The 22,237-nt window shown below is 42.5% G+C and overlaps 1 protein-coding gene across 3 annotated transcripts in view; it reads left to right on the top strand.

Annotated features, from left to right (window-relative positions):
• Positions 1-4,928: 4,928 nt before the first annotated feature.
• Positions 4,929-22,237, top strand: part of Ppp1r13b (protein phosphatase 1 regulatory subunit 13B) — an 88,369-nt gene continuing 71,060 nt past the window's right edge. The window contains exon 1 of one of the 3 annotated variants that reach the window (XM_074067054.1): positions 4,929-5,128. In XM_074067054.1, the coding sequence (XP_073923155.1) occupies positions 5,117-5,128 (12 nt within the window). In that variant the 5' untranslated portion in view covers positions 4,929-5,116. Of the gene's footprint in view, positions 5,129-5,877; positions 6,082-22,237 lie in introns of those variants that run through there. The other 2 variants (XM_074067055.1, XM_074067056.1) reach the window with 2 other exon arrangements.

Here is a 22,237-nt window from a genome sequence, read left to right on the forward strand (position 1 = left end):
TTGCAGGGACGGGACGAGGCTGCTGCACGCTCGCTGCGTCCCGGGCACAGACGCTCCACCTCCCACCCCGGCATTGACCCCGCAGCTCCGGCACCCGGCGGCTGCGTCACAGGCCTGCCAATAAGAACGAGAACCTGCGGGTCGGCTTCCCAAACCCGGCCCCGAGGTCCGAGACTCCTGTGTGATCTCCCGACAGGAACGCCCTCCTGACTCTGAGGCCTGGAGTGGCGAGGGTAGGCTTTCAGTTGTATTTTCTTCTGTGGATGCAGCAATGCACTCCATCGGCGTTTGGTAGTGGACCCGGAGGCACAGCCCGGCACAAAACGCTCGAGACAGGCAGATCGCCAGCTGCTCTAACCTGGATAACAAAAACTCTTACTATTGCCCCAGAGGAGGGGTGGAGCCATGACTGGTTCACAGCCAACAGTTGTGAAAACAGGTTTCCCCGGGCAGCGTGGGGGCGGAAAGTGAGCCCAGCGTCCCCATTGTCCTTCTGCCCCACCTCCACACGAGGGGAAGGGGCTACCAGTGGGGCGGAGGCCGGTAGGAATTGGCTTGGTGCAGGTGAGGTGGGGAAGACTGTCCGCGCGGGGGTGGGGGGGAGAAAACATGATGCTGAAGAGAAGACCCAGTCCTTCAGGGGTTTAACTACCTTCTGGCCAAAGGTTTTGGGGAGGCACTCAGGGATCTCAGCTCAGAGTACCCGCGTTTGTTTTCCTCTTTAGAAGCTCCCTTATAGCAGAAGGGAGGCCAGCTTGGAAGCCAGGATGAGAGCTGAGGGGTGAGGACGGCTGGGATGGGATGAGAAACAGAGGTAGTTATGGGCGGTGGGTGGGCAGTGCCCTTGTTGGCTTCTGGCTGCAGCGTGAGATGGACTGCAGGGTGGGATGCAGGCCCAGGCTGGATAGAGGAAGGGGAGCATGACAACTCCAATTTCACCACCTGGACCCCAACCTCCAGCATTGGGCTGAAGCCTGGGCACCATCCTGAGTCCTTCCTTTCCCCTCTCCAAGTCTCATCCCAAATGGGACCCCCTCTATCTTGGTCGTCTAAGCGGCCTCCCTTCTCCACTCTTGTGACAGGCCAGCTGCCTTTCCATACTGGCCACTGGACCTTGAAAAACATAAATCAAATCTCATCTTTCCCCCTGGAAACTCACCAGGACAAAATCCAGACTGGCCATTGCACATAAATCTAAGCCTGAGTTCACCTCCACCCCTCCCCTTGTCCCTCCAGTGGGCCTCCCAGCACTGAGCAGATACTTTCCCTTCTGGCCTACCCTTCCTCTTCTTCATGCTTCCCCCGCTTCTAAAGGCTGCCTCCTCAGAATTCAGGTCTCAACTCAAACTTTGTACCTGCAAAATCAGCTGTCACACTATCTGACTTTATCATATTTAATACATTTGCCAACCTTTTTGTTCATGTTTACCATCTTCTCACCTCACCAGAACACAAACTCTGTGAGGACAGGAGGTCATCTGTCTTGCTAGAGATTCTGTCAGCAGGGCCTAGCATATAGGAGAAACCCAGTGGACACTAGTTAACTGAACTAGCCTACTGGTCCTTAGGGAACATTGACAGGTCTAAGAGGGCAGGTTGCAACTGGTGACCTGGGGCTCAGCAGTCTGGGAGGAGGCAGTAAGATGAGATCCCTGGGGAATCTGGAGAAACATGCAGAAGCATATGAACTGTGGCAAGAAAAGGAACATGGCAGAGTGTTTTTTCATACACAGAGAGGTAGATGAACAAGGACTTGGAAGAGGGCAGCTGAGGGTTTGGAGAGGCTGGGGTACACGATCTAGGTATTTGTTGTGGGGGCACTGGAGACAAACTTGAAGAGGTAGATTGGAGCCATGCTATGAAAGATCTTGCTATGCACTGAATTGTGCCCCCAGCAATGGGTATGTTGAGGTCCTAACCCCAGTGCATCTCAGAGAGCAACTGCATTCCCAGATACAGCCTGTAGGGAGGAAATTAAATTAAAATGAGGTCTTATGGCTGGGCCCCAATCCAAGATGACCAGTGCTCTATAAAAAGAGGGAGGTACCAGGGATATGCATACACAGAAAAAAAAAAAAAGACTATGGAAGAGCCAACAAGGGGCAGCCATCTGCAAGCCCAGGAGAGAGGCCTCTGAAGAACCCACACGGCCAGCATCTTCTTAGACTTCTAGCCTCCAACACTGAGAAATATCTGTGTTGTCTAAGCCACCCAATTTGTGGCATTTTGTTATAGCAGCCCTAGTAAATGATACAAGTGTTATGTTCTTTAAGTTTTGTTTTAATACAGTAAAATGTTCATATGATTCAAGAATCAAACATAAAATGTAACAGAAACCTAGTGACAAAGTCAGCATCAACAGGGATAACTCCTGTTGACAGAACGTGCACTTGACATGACGTGATGAGGATGATTCACCTCTGTGGTCTTCCTTCAAAATGCCTCTAACCTCAGCCTAATCACGAGAAAAACAACATGTATATCTAATAAGGAACATTCTACAGAACACCTGACCTGTACTCCTCAAAATTATCAAAGTCATAAAAAAACAAGGAATGTTCTGAGAAACTGTCATAGCCAAGACGAGCCTAGGGACACATGACTACATATGAGGTGGGGTCCTGGAACAAAGGTCATTAGATTAAAAAGTAGAAATCTGAAAAAAAAAGTATGGCCTTTAGTTCATAGGAATATTTAGATATTGGTTCATTATTTATACTATACAAATGTACGATGTTAATAATGAGAAGAAACTGGGTGGGAGGAGGTATACAGAGGCCCCCAACTTACAATGATTCCATTTAAGATTTTTTTTGACTTTATAGTGGTGTTAAAGTGATAAAAACACGGTAGAAACTGTATTTTTCCTGGAGTACCAATATTCAGTCCAAAGCTCTGTTGTAATTCTGGGCAGCAGAAGAGAGTTTCAACATGAGTCACCTATGTAATTGTCAGAGGAAACAGCCAACACTCTGGTATTATGCAGCGCGCTGCTAAGCTAGGATGCTTGTATGTTAGGGTTATAATGGCATTTTCCACTTAGGTATTTTTGACTTTGATAGGTATATTGAGTTACATCCCTATCCATCGTTAAATTGGGGAGTGTCACAATTATTCTGTAAATCTAAAACTGCTTTGAAATGAAGTTTATTTTATAAACAGTAACAGTGAAGCCTCACTCTAATTTCTGTCCCTTATCTACCCAGATCCCATTCCCACCTGCATTCATTACTTTATTAGTGAGAGTGGATCCTTCCAGAATTTCATTATGCAAATACGAATTCATACTGATATTCTCCCCCAAGGGACTTTTTATTTGCATTTAAGCATGTTTAATCATTATACTGTACAATACTTGAAACATACAGACAAGGAAGTGCAATGTACCCCCATAGACACATCACCCAGATTCAACAATTACTGAGAATTTGCCACTTATGCCTCAGCTATTCCTACATGCCTCACTCTATCTCTCTGCTGAATTGTTTTGAAGCACATCCCAGACCACTCTCATATGCTAGGATGTATCTCTAAACAACATGGCCATCTTACGTAACCCTAATTCCTGTATTCAATCAACACAGTTCCTGCCAGGCCTCTTGTGGATTTTGGTGTGGGTGATTGGGAGATACTGAGAGTTTTATGGGGTGAGAGTGTATGTGTCTGTGTATCCAAGTTCTGTTTGTGCTTAAAAGATTGAAGGCAGGAGTGTGTGTAGGATTGTTGGGGTGTGTAGGTTAGAGCAGGGGGGCCAATTATGAATGCCTTGGTGGAGGTTCAAGGTGATGTGACCTGCAGAATGGAGAGCAGAAGAAGGACCATCTGGAAAGGAGCCACTGGGCAGCCTGGCTTGAATGGACACCTGGTTGCAGGCTATCCTGGAGGATAAGGAGGGCCTTGCTGCCAGTTTGTATCTACAGGTCCTGCAGGCAAGAATGGGACCCTTGTGGCCAAGGCTTCCTTCTCTCATTTGAACCATCTTACCACAGATGGCACCTCTCTGCAGTTCCCTGAAAAGCTTGCCTGTGTCTGGCTTAGTGGGTACCCCTTCACAACTCATGGACATCAGTATGTCAGAGTCGGAAGGCACTTGGAGTTTGCAAAATCTAACTCTTCTGTTACAGATGGGGAAACGGAGGCCAAGAGAAACAGTGTAGTTGCCTGACGCCCCACAGGGAGGCAGAAGCAGAGCTGGAAATGGAGCCTAGGTCTCCTGATAGCAGGCCTAGAATCACTTATTACCTAAGCTTTCTCTTATCTCCAAGTCCTGCTCTCAAAAGAGATGTAAGAGATGTTCCAGTGTGAGGAAGTTTAAGAATCCCAGAGACATCTGTATGCTAAGCCTGCTTGCTAAGGATAGCATAACTACAGAATACAATTGATAGGACAGGTATCAAATGCCAGATTGTGCGAAGAGCTTTTCATACATCACATCTGAGCAGCCTCAGAGGCAGGCATTATTATCCCTACCATCTCCTCTTACAAAGACTAGCATCTGAGATACAGAGTGATGTGACTTGCCTAAGATCACACAGTGAGGGTGTGACAGAGGTGGTGCCGAACCAAGTCTGTCCAACTGGAAAGTCCACGCTGTCAACCACTAACCCCCATGGCCTCCAAAGCACAGGTGTGGCTCCCCACGAAGGGGGCTGGTGGTAACTCCCTGGTCTCCTCCTTCTATCTGCCCCCACTTAGAAGCCTCCAGCTTCTCTGAGAACCAGACAGGTTACCTGCCCTTGACCAACACCTGCTGCTCTCTCAAGTGGCTGGGCACTTCCCAAGGTGCTTTCTTCCTTCGGTGTTTGGGGCCATTCATAGGCCTCCATGTTCTGGATGCTCATGGAAGTTTAAGTGCTGCGGAGGGCAGTCCATCAGCCACTCGGTACCTTCTATCAGGGATCAGGCAAATGGAAAAATGTGGAGCGCTCAGAAAGGGTGCCTTCCCACTTGGCAGCCTTTCCTGAGAGTCTGCCCGGGGACCTGCCCTGGTGTGTGGCACTCAGGCTCCCAGGCTGGAGGGCGAGGTGACACAGAAGACAGGGCTGTAAGGAGTGACCTGGACCCTCGTGATGGGGACTGGACCCTGCCTTGGGACGTTCGAACCAGACCTCGAAGGATGTTGGCACAGGTGGGCACAGGCCTTCTAAGCGGGAGATCGCTCGCGTGAAGGGCCAAGGCTGAGAGCCGGCATGTGTACAGTAAGGCCGCCGTGGCCCAAGCAGGCCGCCAAGGACGCTGGGCGGGAGATCAAGGGCCCAGAAGCTGTGGGTGCTAAGCCTGTTCCTGGGTTTATCCTGAGCAATGCGGATCCGGATCACGTGGATACGTAAGGGGCACCCCGTACCCCTCCCCCCAGCCTCCGATGCACGGCCCCAAAGTGCGCTGGGAACCCCGGTGTCAGGCAGCGGTCACTTTACAGCTGCGTGTCCTACTATCCGCCCTCCACCTCCAGGCCTGCGATTCGAGTCCAAGCCTGTTGCGGGTTCGCTGCTGGACCAGGCCGGCCCTTCCCTCTCTGGGCCTCCGTCTTCTTTTCGTCCGAGGTGTCGTGGTCTCTCAGAGATTGGGCTCAGGATCCCGTAGCTACCTCACTCTCCCTGCAACTCCTCGTGGGGATGGGGGCGAGAGCCCGTGGTGCGCAGCGCGCACCCCTCCCCCGCCGCCTGGAGCGCGGACGCGCACGAGCGCGCTCGCACCTGGCCGCTGCCGGGGAAGCCCCGCCCACAGCCCCGCCCCATATGCGACTCGGCCTATCAGAGACGGCGCAGGTCGGCGGGGGGCGACGCGTGGGGCGGGGCCTGTGCAGCCTGCGGGGCGAGCCCGGCGGGCGGCGGGAGGCGGCCGGCTTCGGCGGAGGCGGCGGCGGCTGCCGGTCCGGGACGGCGACGCAGCGCGCCCGCCCGCGGCGCGACAGGGCGGACTAGACCTCCGCAGCCGGCCGCAGCCGCCGCCTCACCAAGGCCGGACCGAAGAGCGCAGCGGCGAGCGCGCGGCCTGTGAGGCGGCCGGAGCGACGGGCTCAGCGCCAGCGTCCTGTCAGGCGGCCGAGGGTCCGCCGCGGACCGAGCCAAGATGATGCCGGTGGGTGCGGGCGACGGCGGCGCTTCCTCCACGGGCCGCGCCTCCTTCCCCCGCGGCTCTCCGCCCCCGCGGGCCCGTGCGAGGCCGTGCGGGCGGGGAAGGAAGTGGCCTGGCGGGCGCGCCGGGCCTCGCGGGCCCCGGGCGAGCAGGTGGGGGCGGTGCCGGGCTGTCAGCGCAGGCTGGGGCGGGCTCCGGAGCTGGGTCCGAGGGCCGGGAGTCCGGGAGACAGGGGTCGGAGGATAGGGACGGTGGCCGGGGTTTCAAGGTCGGGAGGTCCTGCCGAGTCCCCGCGGGGCTGGCCGGGGAGAGAAAACCCGGGACGAATTAGGAGGTAGTGGTCAGCTTGGCCCGTGCCGGCGAGCGGCGAGACCGTGGGAGGTCTCGCGGCGCATCTGCGATCCTGCCTCGATTTCCTAGGGGCGCCTTCGGAGCCGGCGGCGAGGGCACCCCCGTGTGGTGTTCCCACGCTCGGAACCCACATTTCCCCTCGCTGATTTTGGAACTGGATTGTACTGAGGACTGCACTTTGTGCACGGATGCAGAGAGCCATCTTAGGAAACCCCTGTCTCGAGTCTTCCCCATCGGTACCTTTTGCTACAAATGGTGTGTCGTCCCTGTGTCCTGAGGTTGAGCGGGGTCGTTAGTGCTGCTGGCGCCTTTGTCCTGCCCTCCAAGATGGTTTCGGCAGGAAAGACATTGGCCCTTGGGGATGCCGCACTCCTCCGGCCTTATTTCTCTACCTGTGGTCCGAGTAGCTTTGGATGCTGAATTCTCCTTTTTTAAAATTTGGTTTTCGCGAAGAAAACGTTATGACTTATGAAAAAAATGTGGGACTGGTTGGATTCAGTTGGACGTATTCGTTTTTCTGAGTGCCTATTAAGTAAAATTTTCATTTATAGTAAAGTGACAACATTTTTCAGTCTAGAGCTACTACATTGAAAAATCACATTTCAGAAAGTACACTTTCTTTGCTTTTTTTTTTTTTTTACTTTAATACTGTTCTGCTATGCTGCACCCAAGGACATTTAGATTTTCTCTAAACCCCCCACTCTTTTTCAAGTAATTTCCTGATTCTTGATAGTCTCTGCTGTCTTTTTTGATTCCAATCTCTGCTGTTTTTGGAGTTTTACAGTTTGACCTAGTTGCTCCGTAGATCCTTCTTTGGCATTAATCTTGTAAGGATTCTAAACATGGTTTTAGATGAATGATTGTCTTGTAATAGAGAATTGGTTGCGCAACAGAAGATCTGGGGTCATAGAGTAGTTCGTACTTTTTAGCTATGTGACCTTGAACAAGTCAAGGTCTTTGAGCCTGGAATTACCTCTAAAGTAGGGATTAAAAACGAGCCAACATCTAAGAGCTGTCCTGAAGATCAAATAGGATGATGTGTCCAAAAGTGTTTGTCAAACATAATGCCATACAAATATTTATTGTTAATATGGCTTTGAACTTTCAATTTCTAATTTAAATCTCTACAAGATAAATTATTTGAAAACTGTTTCCTCCCTAATTCTCACTGGCTAGATTTTGAAAAGACGTTTGTGATATTTTGGAATTTTGAAAGCAGCTTTGGTTAAATCCTGTGATCAGTGTACTCATACTATAGTAATATTGAGGGATATTTATCAAAAGTTTGGCAGGTTTTATCATTGTATAGTGTTTAATTATAAATACCCTGCTAAGAAACTTGGCTACATTTTCCATATGGTAATTCAGATATTTTTACTTCTATTCCACGAGGTTAGAATTTCCAGTCTTCCTTAATAGGCTTTGTTTTTATGAAGTTTGTTTACCCAAATTACTCAAAATAATCAAATTAGTGCTTTCTTTTTAAAGCTCTGTTATCAACTGTTTAAAACTTTTTTTTGTTTTAAAATGACTTCTAGAAACAGGTGGTATTTCTCTTAATCACTCTTTTATGGCTATTACTTTTGTATTTCCTTTTTGATCCCTAAAAATACTAGTGGTAGAATTGAGTCCTTCCTCTCATAGCACAGTTGGAGGTGGTTGTAATTTTAATAGAAGTTTAAATACTTCTTACTTTATAATATCTTAAACTGTGTATCCAAAATGTCAATGAGATTTTTTGGGCTTTATTGTAATTTGGTGTTTGTCCTCATGATGAATCATCAAAGGAAGATAGGATCATATTTTGCCACTTGTATAAAGCAGCTCTGTGTGATAGAAATGTATTCTTTGAAATCTGGTGTGAATCCAGCGAAATTGTACATGTATAGCACACCTCAGTTCACATTAACACATTTCAAGTGCTCCAGGTTCCATGTAGATAATGGCTACCATGTTGAACAGTACACATTTAGAATATAGTTATTTATTTGAAAATTAGCAGTGTGTAGTATCTGTATGTACACACTGTATGGTAACTTTTAGTTGATCAAGTGGTTCAGTGTAGCACTGGGTCTCAGCCGTTGGAAATAAATGAAAATATCTGTCCAAGTTCTCGTCTGACACAATAAAGTCTTTGTAAAAGTCTTCTGGTTTGCTTGTTCAACAAAGTTCCATGGCTTTCTACTTTTAAACAGAATTATATTTTGGAATTTTCCCTTATGAAAATTTTCTCAGTATTGCATTCTGGTATCTGTGGTCACCTTTTTTATCATTGGATGTTACTTTAAAAATGTTTGCCCAAAGAAAAAAGGACTGTTTAAAATACTCTTCAGTCAGTTCCTAAGATCTGGGCCTTTGCCTACACAACTTTGATAGAAATAAGAGTTTGTTTTTTGTTTTTTGTTGTGTGTGTGTTGGGGATTGAACCAGGGCCTCTTCCATACTGGGCAAGTGCCAAAACACTGAACTGTATCCATAGCCCTAGAAATGGAAATTTTAATAAAAATGGAGTGCCTGATTCAGAGCATGGAAAGGATGAAATCTTCCTAGATTCAGCATCATTTTTTTTGGATGATAGTGGACTTTAGAAGTTGGTAAAATTTTGGGAAGAGATGAGACATATTTGGGAAGTGGGACTAAGTATACTTTTTTCTTTCCAAAAGAATGCTAACTTGAGCTGGGTGCCGGTGGCTTGTACCTGTAACTCACTCCTGTAATCCTAGCTACTCAGGGGGGCGAGGTCAGAAGGATCAAGGTTCGAAGCCAGCCTGGGCAGAGTTTGCAAGACCCTATCTTGAAAAAACCCATCACAAAAAGGGCTAGTGGAGTGACTGAAGGTGTAGGCCCTTAGTTCAAACCCTAGTTCCGGAAAGAAAAAAAAAAAATGCTGAATTGAGTCAAGGAAGACCTGTAGCTTTGAAGTGTTTTATTTATAAGGCACTCTGGTGGTCATGTTTTGGTAATGTAACTGTATAACTGGTCTCACTCAATTCTGTCCTAGAGCCCTTTCAGCATATTCACTTAGGATACGAGTTAACATTGATTTATGACCAATATTTAGCTTTCATTAAAAAACACTTATTTAGGTGTTTAAGTGAATGAATTTTCTTCCCAACTATGTAGAAACATTTTGAGGTTCAGAATAGGTCTTTCTTTTTTTAAACCATCAGCATTATATAGTTCACAAAATACTGAGCAGGAAATAGGGAGATTTTGATTGTGGTCCTCACTTATTATTAGTAACTGTGACCTTTGGGCTTAAACTCTTTGAGCCTCAGTTTCTCATCTGTAAAATTAGTTGGACCTCATGATTCCCAGGTGTTTGTAGTTGTCCTGTAGTTGATTTATAGCAGATACTTTCATGAAGGTCTCTGACATTCATATTGGCCCCATCAAAGGTTTAGGCAACCTGATCTTGTTTTGACAGCCTTTTGGTAAACTTATTACCCAAAGATCTTTGTATGATAGAATGAATAGTAAGAGCTCAGTGATTGTTTGCTCTTATTGTTAGTAATTCAGTTACTTGATAAGTTTCACTTTTTGCAGCCTAACTAAGAAAATAGAGCATCAAAGACTAAAGATTTTTTTTAAATTCTAGTTTATTTAAAGTAACAAGAACATATTACCATTTAAGATAATCAGTTTCCAGGCCTGGACTACCCAAAGATTTCTGAAGTGAAAGGCAAAACTTCAGTCATACAAAGATGTGAATATAAAAGCTTTTGTTACAGTTTTACTGAACTTTAAAATAGTCTAAATGAATAACTTCTTAAGACTTTAGTTCAGCCAAAAATCTTTGTGGCTATTAAACTTCCTACAATTCAATTTGGTAACAGTGAGCACTCAGTGCTAAGTGCTAAGGCAGTGTGTTATAGGCTTTAAGGTGGTGTCTCTGTATAGAGAACTGAAACTTAAGAGGTAAAGAAACTTGGCCAAGGTCCCCAGCTAGAAAACAAAGGGTCTGACTCAGATGCCTTTGTTCCTAGCCTTTGTACAGGCACTAGGGAGTTTGCTGTAGTCAAAGTATGTTGCTAGAGGTGCTGGTAAAATGAATTTGGCAAAAAGGGTTTTTCCTTTATGCTTGGGTTAAATGAAACTTAACATTTAAAAGAATCACAAGGTGAATCTCCCTGGTAAAAAGTGATAGTTTCATCCACTTTGCATTTACATTTAAATGTATCTTCTTTCCTATCTTAGCATACATCCTGTTTTTTTATTTTTTATTTATTTATTGGTGGAACTGGAGTTTGAACTCAAGACTTCACTCTTGCAAAGCAGGTGCTCTACCACTTGGACCACATCTCCGGTCTATCCTTAATGCTTTGAATGTTAAGCGTTGATGCTTAACAATTAGGATTTTTAGCATGATGGGAGCTTAAAATATCCCTGGGTTATTGTATTGAAGTTACATAACTGATTGTCAGCATGCATTTTTGTGTTTGCCCAGATGGAGAATAATTTTTCAGCAAAAATGTGGTGGGCTTTGGGTGCCTTGAAGTACTGTTGCCATAGTTATTTCATCACAGACTGTGCTTCTAGGGCTTAACCAAGGACTGGTGGTAATCAGGTTCTCTTGTGACATGTTCTTGGCTTGATTACTTTGCTTTATTTTGCTGCAAAGATAGCTGTATGACTGTTGTTCAGACTAATTGGTAAGCAAAAGCTGATGTTTCTAGATTTTGTAAAATAAAAATCTGCATGGTGACATCATGTAGAACAGTAAGAGGCCTGAAAAAATTAGGCAGTTTTCATTAAAATGATTAAATGGCATTTGAACTTATTGTACAGTTCAGTGTCAGATCTTATTCATGGCATTGTTGGTGTGTTAACAGAAAATGTTAACTGAAGGTTTGCCGGTGTCATGATTTATATCATATGTCACGATTTTCATCATCATAGCTTATGCAGGTGCAAGGGCCCTGTGGCAGGAGTATGCCCAGCATGTTGGCTACACAGAGAGACCTGTGTGGCTAAGCAGAATGAAAGAGCAAAGAATGGAGATGAGGTCAGAAAGGTAATGGGAGGGTATAATCTTATTAGACCTTAAAGCTACTATATAACACTAAAGAGGATGGAAAGAGACTTCCTTTTTAAGAAATGAAGTGCAGTGGTCTACTTATTGCATGTTAAGTAGTTCTAAGTAGCAGGCAGTACTTCAGTGATGTCACTGGAGCGACTAAGAGTGTGGACCCTGACATCACCATTTATTGGCTCTCTGATCTAGAGTAAAGTTATTCGACCCCTCAGTTCTTAAATTGAGGACAATAGTAATGTTTTAAGGATGATAGGAGGATTACCTGGACTATTACAGTGAATGGTACCTGGCATCTAGTAAGTGCTCAGTAAATGTTATTTGTAAAAGGTATCATTTTTTTTTTTTCTGGAAAGCTTTTTACCATCTCTGCCTTGGCCATATCCACCATTAGAAGCACTAATCCTGCTGAGTTTTTTTTTTTTCAGGCGGAAAGAAGTATAATTTACATATCACAAAGTATACTTTTTTATTGTCTTTTCTGCTTTCAAAAAAATTTGACCTTTTAATGAGTGTTCAGGTTTTTTTAGTGTATGTATAAGGTTGCACAGCCATTGTCACTACCTAATTTCATAATATTTTACTTGATGTATCTTTGCAGTATAGGTTGAATATCCCTTATCCATATCTCTGTAACCAGAAGTATTTTTAGATTTCACATTTTTTTTTATTTTGGAATATTTGCACATATATATATATATATATATATATATATGAATATATATATATGTATTTTGGGAACAGAACACAAGTCTAGACACATAATTCATTTTATGTTTCATATATCTCTTATATACAGAGCCTGAGGGTAATTTTACACGATATTTGTAGTGTACCTACATTTTGACTGTGACCTGTCACATGAATCAGGTGTGAAATTTTTCACTGTGGCTTCATGTTGGTGCTAAAAAAAGTTTTAGATTTGGAGAATTTTGCATCTCAGGTTTTTGGCTTGGGAGTCCTTAGCCTGTAGTTGTAGCTGTAGTCTTAATTTCTGTTTCTTGTCCTGTAAGTTTAATGAGAACAAGAGCTGGGTCTTTTTATTTTTCATTATACCACCACTTCCTAACCCAATGACTGGGCACATAGTTAGCACTCAGTAAATATTTGTTGAACACAAGAAGAAATGGCCTGCAAAGTAGTGTTGGACCTTATTGTAAATGTATGTGTGTGTGTGCACATGCGCCATGTCAGGGTTTAGACCTGATGCTACGGGTCAGAACCTCTAGAAATCACTGGGGTTTTTAGAAACTAGAGTGATACAGTCAGATTTGTACGGTAGAAAGACAATTTTGGAGACAGTAAAGGATAGAGGATCTGTGGAGAAAAAGAATAAAAGAAACAGGAAGAGCAGTTAGGAGACCAGCTGGTGCAGGTCTGCTTTGAGGACCTGAAGGAGTGGAAGTTCTAGCTGATAGGCAGTAAAATAGACCTAATGGACTAGGTATGAGTGTGAGTGCTATGGTGAGTGCATGTGTAACACGTGTGTGAGAAGAGAGGAAGGAAGTACAGTGACTGAAGTTGAGTATAACATTTATTGCTTCAGTGGCCGGACTTTAAGACAATAACTGAGAGTAACGAGAAGGAATAGGTTTAAAGAGCTTTGATAATACTGTATTTTATTCTGAGTGTTTGAGCTTGCAACTCCTGCCGTATCCACAAAGAAGTTACTCTTAAATCTGAAAGTAAAATAAAATATCAAGTAAACAAAAATCTTTTGCCATATATATATATATATATATATATTTTTTTTTTTTTTGGTGGTACTGGGGTTTGAACTCAGAGTCTCACACTTGCTAGGCAGGCTCTCTATCACATGAGCCATTTCGCCAGCCCTCTTTTGCCTTATATTAATTAGCTTTTAATGCTCTTTTTTGGGCATGGGGGTTGCTGCTTGAGCCTCTACAGTGCCCCACACACATTGCCTGATACTTGATAGGCTTCTCCTTCAGCCCACTGGCCCAAGCTTCCCAGGGCAGTGGCTGGTCTGGGCCTGTTTCTCTGTGTACCTTTTAAAGAGGTATAACTTGTGTCTACACTAAAACATTATGTCAGCCTTTTGTTCTATTGCTTTTGCTCTATTTAGTTTTTTGTTTGTTTGTTTGTTTGTGGGTTTTTTTGTTTTGTTTTTTTGAGTCAGGATCTCACCTGTTAGTCCCGGCTGGCCTGGTATCTTCCTGCCTCCACCTCCCAAGTGCTGCAATTAGAGGTGAGCACCACCATGCTTGGCTGTGTATTTACATTTTACTATCTAGTGATGTCCTTGAAAATATCAGTGGGTAATAGTTAACATCACAGATGACCAAAGCATAGGCAAAGGTTTTTGTGGTAGACCTAGAAGGAAGTGAGGACTAGTCAAAATGTGAAGAAAGATAAAGTAATAATAGGGAAAAAATAACAGTAGGAACAAAGAGCACTTTGTGATGGGAAATACAAAAAAAATTATTTTATTCTGTTTTTTTCTGAGACAATGTCTTGTGATGTAGCCCATGCTAACTTGGAACTATGTAGCCCAGGCTGGCCTTGAACTTGTGATCCTCTTGTCTCAGCATCTTTAGAGAACTAAAGATGAAACCACATAGAATAGTTATGAGGACAGCCTCTAAGAGCCAAGGCAGCTTCCAATTCTGGTTTTGCTACTCACTACTCTGTGAGTCCTTGTACAGATTATGTAACTAACCTCTTGGTGCCGTACCTTCTTCCTCTTTAAAATGGGTTAATAGCACATTTCATATGAGGTTTGTCAAGAGATTAGAGCATTGAGTATAAGCACTCAATAAACATTTGCTCTTCTTATATTTTCTGTGCAGCCATAAGCTTTCATGGTAGACAGGAATCTGTCAAAAAGAGTCTTATTTGTACTTATAACATGCTTATGTTCTTCCTGTTGAGAAAAGCTAGAATGGAATTGTGAAATCTATCATACTGATAGCACAGAGAGAATGGCTTACTTTTCTTAGAAATTAAAGTTTACCTTCCCTGACCAATACTTCTGTTATTTAGACCGAGCTCAGAACCAAAATGTGTTGCACTTCACCCAGTGTTCTACTAGTGAGCTAAAAAACAAACTCACTCCCTTTTGTTATAGTCAATATCTAGGTAGCACCTGATAGACCACCTTGTAGGACCCCTCCCCTTACTGTGCTTTACTTCTCTTTATAGTACTGTATCTGCTTGACATTTATTTGTGGATGCTGCATAAAAGCAGATTTTGTTTTCCCATTGTAGCATCCCCAGTGCTGAGGGCATTTCATGCGCCTAGTAGGCATTCAGTAGGTACTTGTTTACTTAATGAGCTCAACAAGCATCTAGGATGCATTAATTATATGTTGGGTCTGTACCTGCTCCCAGTGAGCTCACAGTGTAGGATGTAAACAAAAAATGCCATTTGAAAGATTAAAGTGGCAGAGGATCAGGAGCAGCAAAGTACAGAGGCAAGTGACATTGAGTAGGATTTGAAAGGATGAGGAAGAGGCTGAGTCAGGAGGCCAAATTGGGCTATAAATATAGTGAGACCCTGACTAAAAAAAAAAAAAAACAAAGTAAAACAAAACAAAGGATGAGGAAGAAATTGTGGATGGTGATTCCACAGGGCTGGTCGGTAGAGGGGTTGACATGGCAGAATACTGAGGTCTGAACTGGCATGGTGCCGTGAGGGAAGATATGTGGAGCATAAGGCCAAAGAGGCAGGAGGGAGGGAAATGAGGCTAGAAAACTAGGTGGAGTCAATCTGAGGAACATGTATAAGCTGCATTAAGAGTTTGAACTTGATCCTGAGGATAATATGAAACTGATGAAGGATTTTTTTATTATGGTAAAGTATTCATAATATAAAATTTACCATTTAAACATTCACATTATTTTGCACCCTTTACTACCATCCATCTGCAAAATTTTTTTGTCTTTATACTAAAACTACTGTTGAAGGACTTTAAGCTCAGTTGCAAAGTGCTCCAATTAAAGTTGGTGCTGGTGTATGGGGTTTGGGAGAAGAGTCCCTTATAGTTGTCGAGGCAGAATAAGGTCTCTGACCAGTCAAAATAGTTGTTAAAAAACCTGAGCATTGAAACTGAATTCAACTTGAAGGAGACGGCCTTAGATCCTCACAGGACCTTCATTTTTACATGTCACACAGCTTAGATTTATCTAGCTTCTTAGGCATGGGTGCTGCATGCAAGCGTGCTGGAGGGATGTAGCTGTGAGCAGACAGACAGTTGGAGAGTGCTGTCTCAGTCTGAAAGTCATACAGACACAGCTTCAAGCATGCCTGGAGACTGTTGTCTGAGGTGGGGAGGGCAGCCAGACCTGTCAACACCCGAGGCATCACAATTACAGATCACACACAGGGTGTAGTTAAAGTTCCTTGTGATACCTGAGTCATCAGAAAGAAGTAAGTAATATCAGTGATGTATACAGCTGCTGGGTGCATTTTAGATGAACTGTGTGCAGTAGAAACATGACTAGAACCACAAATGTAGTTTAAAAATTTCCAGGAGCCACATAGAAAGTCAAAAGATATAAGTAAAATTGGTTTTAATGTGTTTTATTTAACCCATTATATCAAAAATATTTCAACATGGCATTAGTATTAAAACATCAGTGATACATTTTTACATTCTTTTTCTTGTCTGTCTCAATTTTGATTAAGCACATTTTAGGTTCCCACTACATACATGTGGTTAGTGGCCATCTGATGGCCAGTGCAGTTTCAGATTTTGGCTAGCGGAAGGAGTTAAAGCCTCAGCTGTGCAAAGATGCTACCAATCCTAAGAGTTAATCCCTCAAGAATTATAAATGACTTGGGTCTTACTATAGTAGTTTTCAGTTACTGACATTTGCTTTGATGCTTGTAAAACTATTAAGAGGCAGTATAGAGCACTAGTGAGGGAGCACAGATGTGGGCTCAGACTGGGTTTGAATTCCAACTCTTGTCATTTACTAGCAGTGCGATCTTGGGTGAATAACTTAATTTCTGTGTGTCTTAGTTTCCTCATCTGTAAGATGAAGATCTTAGTACTACCTACCCTGAGTTTTATGCAGATTAAGTGAGTTGTTATTGTAGAAAGAACCTACAAGAAGACCTGGTATGTAGTAAGCACTATAGATGTGTGCCATTAACCCCAAAATACTTATCTTCAAAATGTTAATGGTTTTTATTTAGTACATGTTACATATTCTTACTTTGGAGACTGCTTAATTTCAGATAGGCATTTATAGTAAGCTGGATATGGTTGAACATGTCTGTAATCCCAGCTACTCAGGAGGTGGCGGCAAGAGGATCAAGGAGACCAGCTTGAAAAAGGTAGCTAGGCCCTATCTCAAAAACAAACAAAAGGATTGTGCGGGGGTGGGGTGTTGTGTGCATAGCTCAAGTGAGGCCCTGCATTCAATCCCCCATACCTAAAAAGTAAAACAATACAAAAACCCCCAAACCAAGCCCAGATAGACATTTATAAAAATGTTGGACTGTCGTCTCATAAGGATGCTTTCTAATTGATGCCTTTCGGCGATTAATTTTGTCTGCTGCAACATTTGAGTCCATCTAACAGCCATAGAAATAGTGTAATTAATGATTTAAAGAATTTAGGATTATAATTAAAAATAGCAAAATTTTGAAGAGATGATTTTAATCAACATTTAACTGCTAGTACTGTTATAATTAAGCTACTCAAGCTACTCTTTCTCTCTGAAATATTTTATTAGTCCTACTGTCTGGGGAGACTTTCTAGTTCTGTCCTACTTTTTACAATCACAGTATTCTAACACAGTGAATTATTTTGAGTTTCACTTTCTACTTTTTTTGTAAATAGAATAGAAAAGGGTAGCAGAAATAAAATCAGAGTATAAAAAGATTTCTGTTTAGTAGTTGGAAGACAGTGGAGAGGAGGTCCTGTACCACCTTGCAGAGTGAAACAGGCTAGACATGTAATCATATTGAAGTGTGCATGGTTGACCATCCAGTGTTTGTGTAGACTGCCATGCCAAATGGGGTCATCTAGTCAGACCATTTGCTGTCTGGCATTGCTTTCCAGTCTGCTGTCTCTACTAGAGCAGGTCTGCCCAACCTCTCATTCCCATCCATGGCTCCTTTCTGGTCCAGCCTACATGTTGCTTCCTTTAGGAAGTCTTTCCTGACCCTAGAGTCTAGAGCAGGGGCCCTCCTGTGGGAGCTCATGATGCTCTGCAGTTCCACACTGTAGTTTTCTGTGGTCTCTTACATTTCTGCTCCAAGTTCAGGGAGGGTAGGTTTGGGTCACTTTTATTGACCTTGTATGCCCAAGTTGGGCTTAGCAAAATTTTTCTAAATATATGAATGAGTAATCCTGTAACTGCATTCAGTTTATGTTTATAGACAAAATAGCTGTTGACTTTACACTGTGAATTTGGGTTTTTCCTTATATTGCAGTGTCTTGCCATAAAACAACAACAAATCAAACATAAGAGCTGAATTTTAATCTCTTTATGTTATTATTTGCCTCTGGAATTGAACAAACCCTCAAATATCCCTCTTAATAGAGAATAACTTGTGATCCATTTGGATTCTTGTCTTTTTTTGAGACAGGGTCTCACCATGTAGCCCAGGCTGGCTTCAGACTTGAACTCTGGATCCTTCTGCCTCCACTTCACTTCCCAAATGTTAGGATTATAGAAATGCTTCATAACACTTGGCTTTCTTGTTCTTTTTGAGAGTTGTTAGTAATTAGATACATACACTTACATAGGGTAATTAGGAGAACAGAATGGGATTTTTAAAATAATAGCAACAGTAGCTGCTCATGCTTTTGGTGTGAAGTCAAAAGTAGTTAAATTTGGACTAGGGGCTTGGCAGTAGAGTGCTTGCCTTAGCAAGATCGAGGCCCTGAGTTCAATTTGCAGTATTGCAGAAAAGAAAAGAAAAAGTAAAAAGTAAATTAAATTCCATGATGAAATTTAATGAAAAGTGAACTTTTGTATTTTGTCAGCTTTTTTCATTATGCAGTAACTAATTGTTTATCTCAAGCTTTATGCTTAATGACATTATAAAAACCTGTTTCTTAGCTGGGCACTGGTGGCTCTAGGTCTGTAATCCTAGCTTCTTGGGAGGATGAGATTGGAAAGAGTGAGGTTCAAGGCCAGTCCCAACAAATATTTTGAGAGCCTACATCTCAAATAATAACCAGAGCAAAATGGACTGGAGGTGTGGCTCAAGCAGTCCTGATTTGCAATCATGATGTCCTGAGTTCAAACCCCTGTCCCACCAAAAAAATAAAAAGAATAAAAAAGAAAAAAGATCCTGTTTCAAGCAATTTATGAGGTATTGACCAATATTCAAAGAAGTTTTGTACTAAAAATTACCAAAACCAAAATTGTGCAGTACAGTACCACTGAGTTGGCAGGACAAGACATAAACTGGAGATTCTCAATTTGGAGGCTCCAGTAAACATTTAGATCTTTACAAGTATCCCTACTTGTATATTCTACCTCCTATCCAAGTAGTACTGAGCATGATCTAAATTTACATGATTTATGCTTTTGTTTCACTGTATTTTTTGTGGCTGAAGCTTTATTAGCTTGTCATAAAACTATGGTTTATAATCTTTGTCCATATGAAATTAGGACTGTAGAGAAGGGCTTCTAAGATCTTTGGAGTGCTAACTTCTTGGGGTGTGCGAGTAGAACAGGGAGCTCTCCTGTGAAAGCTCCTTTAAACAGAGGTCCAAGTCTGAGTTGCATATGTTCCTAAGATCCAGGAAGGCCAGGAGGTGGTTCTATGCTAGGTACTGGCTCAACACTTGCTACAAATACAAACGTGTTTGTGTTTCACCTCTCTTACAGAGTACTGAGAAAGGTATGAATGGCCCGGTAGGGAAGATAAAGGTAGTACCCAAAAAGTGATGTACGGCCAATATTTAACTTTTGTTACGTGCTCACCTGGTGGTAGGCACTGGGACTTATGTCTTCAAGGCATTTGTAGTCTGCTTGACAGAAATATGCAAACCAAATACATGGTGGGGCAGGAGTATTTGAGAATGCAGTCTTGGGAATCAGGTAATCCTGGTTCCAGGCCTGGTTCTGCCACTTACTAGCTGTGTGACTTAGATAAATTACATACTTTTTGGAACTTATTTCCTCATCTGTAAAATGAAAGTAATAATGCCTATCTCCAAATTAATTATGGTGTGGTCATATGGAGATATAATATATAGTCTCAAAAATAATGAAGAAGAACTGTGTGTACTCCTGTGGGAAAATGCCCAAAATATACTGTTAGCTAAAAACCTAACACTGTACTTACCGTGGCCTCATTGTAAGAAAGAAAAATTTGTGGTGTAGAAAAAGGTGTGAAAAAATATATTCTAGCTTTAAAGTGTGGGTTGTGAGCAACTCTTATTTTTCTCTGTTGCTTAACACTTTAAAAAATTACATGCATTGTAACTTACAGTATATCTTAAAAAATCTCCTTCCCAGGATTTCTGGCAGGACTGAAAGATGTTCTACATGCAGAGTGCCCAGCACTAAGTCTGGCACACAAGAAGTGCCAGCAGATTAGCAGATTGGTACTGGACCAGCACAGTTATTGTTGGAGGTGGCAGCTGAGGAGGAAGACTGCTAGACTGCATGTGTAGTCCTTGACATCTGAAATTGCTGGGGCTTTGAATTTCCAAGGCTAGTTGATTCCCCAGATAGATGTAGGATCTTGGTTGTCAGGTAGGGACCAGATTCCATGAGCTTTATCTGGCCTCTGAAAGCCAGATGTAGGCTAGAGCTAGGTACGTGTGCTAAAAAAATGAATGAACACTGCCCTTCTTTCACTCTCTACCCATCATAACCCCCCATTCCCCTTTGAGAATAACACTAGTAACTCCATCGTACCTCAGAGGGAGGGAGGGAGAGTGGCCTGCCAAGTTGTGCCTGCTTTGAAAGATACCTGGGGTTCCTCATGGGCAATGCAGAGTTGCTCATGGGCTTTTGAAATCATCTCAGGATTTATTTTATTTTATTTTTAAATTTTATTGTAGGCACTGGAGTTTGAACTCAGGACCTCACACTTGCTAAGCAAGCACTCTCCTGGTTGAGCCACTCTGCCAGCCTTCATCTCAGGATTTAGATTCTGGTCCAAAGTGAGGTGTCAGGCCTCTGGAGCCTGCATCTCCATCCATGAGATGGGGCTGATATGACCCACCTGCATGTCATAAGTGGTTCTATTCCTTGTTCCTGTTGGATTAAGGAATTGATGAGATTTGTCTTTCGTTGGTGAAGTAGGTAGTTGGAATGAATTTTCATAAAAAGAGATATTCTTTTAGGTTTTTGATGTTTTCTCTTTAGACTTTTGTTTTTTTTTGGTTTTTGGCTTTTTTGGGTTTTTTGTTGTTGTTTTTGGTGGGACTGGGCTTTGAACCCAGGGCTTCACATTTGCAAAGCCAGTGCTCTACCGCTTGAGCCATACCTCCAGTCCTTTTTTTTTTTTAATTTGTTGCTTTGTGTTACTCATCTCTTGGGAGCATTTTGTTGTGGATGAAGCATTGTAGTTTTTCATACGTGTGATTATATTGGGTGACCATATATCCAGATGTGCAAAGGAAGGTCAAACCAAGACCTGTTGTCTTGGCAGTCTTATTATTATTAGCTCCTTTCTTTTCTTTCTTTTTAAATCAAAAGTGTCATGTTTGGTTCTTATTTATTGTCACCTCAATTATATCCCAACCAAATGTATTAGACTTAATTTATTTTTAATTAAATGTCACTTTCTAGAATCCCCTTGGTATTTATGGAGCCTTGTAATATTTTCAAGGCATATTTTTGGTATTTATTATAATCAGCTACCTTTTATTTATAATTTGTATTTGATTATATACTCCTGTGTTTATTTTGTTTCATGATTCTCTTGTGACAATATAATTTCATTTCTACAATTTTTAAAGTACTGGGGGAGGGGCAGTAGTTTAGCACCCAGAATTATTGTCAGGTACTAAAATAATTAAGAAAGGGAGGAAGTTAGATTGAGAGGATATTGTATGTCAAACTTTGTGCTAGACATTTCACAGACCTTGGCATTTTAATAGTAAGTAAACATTATAACCAAATGACTACTGAGAGGGAGGCTGCATGCTGGATTGAGAATCAAGACACCTAGATTGCTGGGTACTATTGCCCATGCCTGTAATCCTAGCTACTTAGGAGGCTGAGATTGGGAGGATCATGGATGGAGGCCAGCCCCAGGCAAATAGTTTGTGAGAACTCCATCTCCAAAATAATCAGAGCAACGTGGACTGGAGATGTGGCTCAAGTGGTAGAACATGCCTGCTATCCCTGAATTCAAATCCCAGCCCCACCAAAAAAAAAAAAGACCTAGATTTTAGTCTTGGTTTTGTTACTTAATAAGGTTTATTAGCTTTTGGGCTTCTGTTCCGTCTTTAATAAAATGGGAAAAGAGTGTTGCTAGATTAGGTTTTGTAATTTGGCTCTAAGATTTTATAGTTGATCTTTTTGACAGCCTAAATTTGAAGTTCTCAGCATATCCCTTTTAATTGAATTGAATACTTTTAAAAGATTGAGAAGCAGACCTACTTAATCACTAACTCAAATTACCAAAAATATTTTTCTATCATTTCTTCTTTCCCAAAAAACTTTAGTGACTATTGAAAAAAATTGAGGCACCCATATACTATAGTCTCAAATTTGCAGCTTAAAATTTATGCTTATCTTCTAATAAGACCAGTATGAATATACCTTAGGAAACAAATACTTATTTTTATGTTAAAATATGGATCCTTGTGAGAACATTCTGAGTGCCCA

This window comes from Castor canadensis, chromosome 3, assembly GCF_047511655.1.
Source record: "Castor canadensis chromosome 3, mCasCan1.hap1v2, whole genome shotgun sequence".
NCBI classification, from domain to species: domain Eukaryota; kingdom Metazoa; phylum Chordata; class Mammalia; order Rodentia; family Castoridae; genus Castor; species Castor canadensis.